General features: G+C 56.6%; 1 protein-coding gene across 1 annotated transcript in view; it reads left to right on the forward strand.

The window, feature by feature from the left end:
* Positions 1–587: 587 nt before the first annotated feature.
* The window catches only part of GP1BA (glycoprotein Ib platelet subunit alpha), a 2892-nt gene continuing 1249 nt past the window's right edge, over positions 588–2230 (forward strand). The window contains 2 exon segments of the mRNA XM_017865877.1: positions 588–672; positions 892–2219. Coding sequence (XP_017721366.1) covers positions 592–672; positions 892–2219 — 1409 coding nt within the window. The 5' untranslated portion in view covers positions 588–591.

Here is a 2230-nt window from a genome sequence, read left to right on the forward strand (position 1 = left end):
AAAAAAAAAAGTAGGCAATTCTCAGAATGCAGCTGTGAAGAGGAAGAGAAGGTGGCATCTGGAGAGGCTTTTTTGGTTTTAAGATGGAGTTTCGCCCTTGTCACCCAGGCTGGAGTACAATGGCACGATCTCGGCTCACTGCAACCTCCTTCCACTTCCCGGGTTCAAGTGATTCTCCTGCCTCAGCCTCCCGAGGAGCTGGAATTACAGGCATGCGCCACCATGTCTGGCTAATGTATTTTTAGTAGAGACAGGGTTTCCCCATGTTGGTCAGGCTGGTCTCGAACTCCCAACCTCAGGTGATCCACCCACCTCAGCCTCCCAAAGCTATGGGATTACAGGCGTGAGCCACTGTGCCCAGCCCTGGAGAGGTTTTTATAAGATGGCGGAAGGCTGTTTGGAGGAGTCCACCCCCATCTCCCTTGTGTAAAAGGAAAGCGGAAGAGAGAACCACAAAGAAGGCTTGGGGGAAAGCTGTGGAGTGAGGCGATAAGGGCTTGTGTCCAAGGGATTCCTGGTCACTGGAATCCCTATCAGGCCTGCATTTCCTCCTCACCCCCATCCCCTTCCTTGCCACTGGCTTAGTCCTCCATGGGGCTAGAAGAGAGAAGGACTGAGTCGAGTGGCACCTTAGAAGACGTTGTGTGCCTTCGGAGGTCTTTCCGCCTGCCTGTAAGCCGGGGTTGGTGCTGGAGCAGGAGAGGGGTCGGAGGGAGGGGAAAGAGGGACTGGAGCTAAGCTCTGCAGGCAAGGGTGGGAGAGGGGAGTAGGGAGGACAGGAGGTGTGAACGCTGTTTCTGGAAGCGAAGCTGCAGGGGGAAGGGGGCTGGGACCTGGGGGAATGCTGCCAGGGGCTGCAGGGGGGTCCACTCAAGGCCCCCTTGCCCACAGGTCCTCATGCCTCTCCTCCTCTTGCTGCTCCTGCTGCCAAGCCCCTTACATCCCCACCCCATCTGTGAGGTCTCCAAAGTGGCCAGCCACCTAGAAGTGAACTGTGACAAGAGGAATCTGATAGCGCTGCCTCCAGACCTGCCAAAAGACACGACAATCCTCCACTTGGGTGAGAACCTCCTGTACACCTTCTCCCTGGCATCCCTGCTGCCTTTCACTCGCCTCACTCAGCTGTACCTAGATAAGTGCGAGCTCACCAAGCTCCAGGTCGATGGGACACTGCCAGTGCTGGGGACCCTGGATCTATCCCACAATAAGCTGCAAAGCCTGCCCTTGCTAGGGCAGACACTGCCTGCTCTCACCATCCTGGACGTCTCCTTCAACCAGCTGACTTCGCTGCCTCTTGGTGCCCTGCATGGTCTTGGCAAACTCCAAGAGCTCTACCTGAAAGGCAATGAGCTGAAGACCCTGCCCCCAGGGCTCCTGACGCCCACACCCAGACTGGAGAAGCTCAGTCTGGCTAACAACCACTTGACCGAGCTCCCCGCCGGGCTCCTGGATGGGCTGGGGAATCTCGACACCCTCCTCCTCCAAGAGAACTCGCTGTATACGATACCAAAGGGCTTTTTTGGGTTCCACCTCCTGCCTTTTGCTTTTCTCCATGGGAACCCCTGGTTATGCAACTGTGAGATCCTCTATTTTCGTCGCTGGCTGCAGGACAATGCCGAAAATGTCTACGTGTGGAAGGAAGGTGTGGACGTCAAGGCCATGACCTCTAACGTGGCCAGTGTGCAGTGTGACAATTCAAACAAGATTCCTGTCTACAAATACCCGGGAAAGGGATGCCCCACCCTTGGTGATGAAGATGACCCAGGCCTATATGATTACTACACAGACGAGGACACTGAGGGTGGTGAGGTGCGTGCCACAAGGACTGTGGTCAAGTTCTCCACCAAAGCCCATACAACTCCCTGGGGTCTATTCCACTCATGGTCTACTGCTTCTGTAGACAGCCAAATGCCCTCCTCCTTGCATCCAACACAAGAATCCACTAAGGAGCAGACCACCTTCCCAACCAGATGGACCCCAGATTTCACACTTCACACGGGATCCGCCACATTCTCCAAAACTCCAAAATCCACTACTGAACTGACCGCAAGCCCGACCACCTCAGAGCCCACCCCAAGCCCAACTACCCCGGAGCCCGCCCCAGAGCCCGCCCCAAGCCCGACCACCCCAGAGCCCACTCCAACTCAGACCACCCCAGAGCTGGCCTCAAGCCGGACCATCCCAGAGCTGGAGCCCACCCCAAGCCCAACCACCCCAGAGCCCACCCCAA

Source organism: Rhinopithecus bieti, unplaced genomic scaffold (assembly GCF_001698545.2).
Source record: "Rhinopithecus bieti isolate Rb0 unplaced genomic scaffold, ASM169854v2 scaffold_81659, whole genome shotgun sequence".
Taxonomy (NCBI): Eukaryota; Metazoa; Chordata; class Mammalia; order Primates; family Cercopithecidae; genus Rhinopithecus; species Rhinopithecus bieti.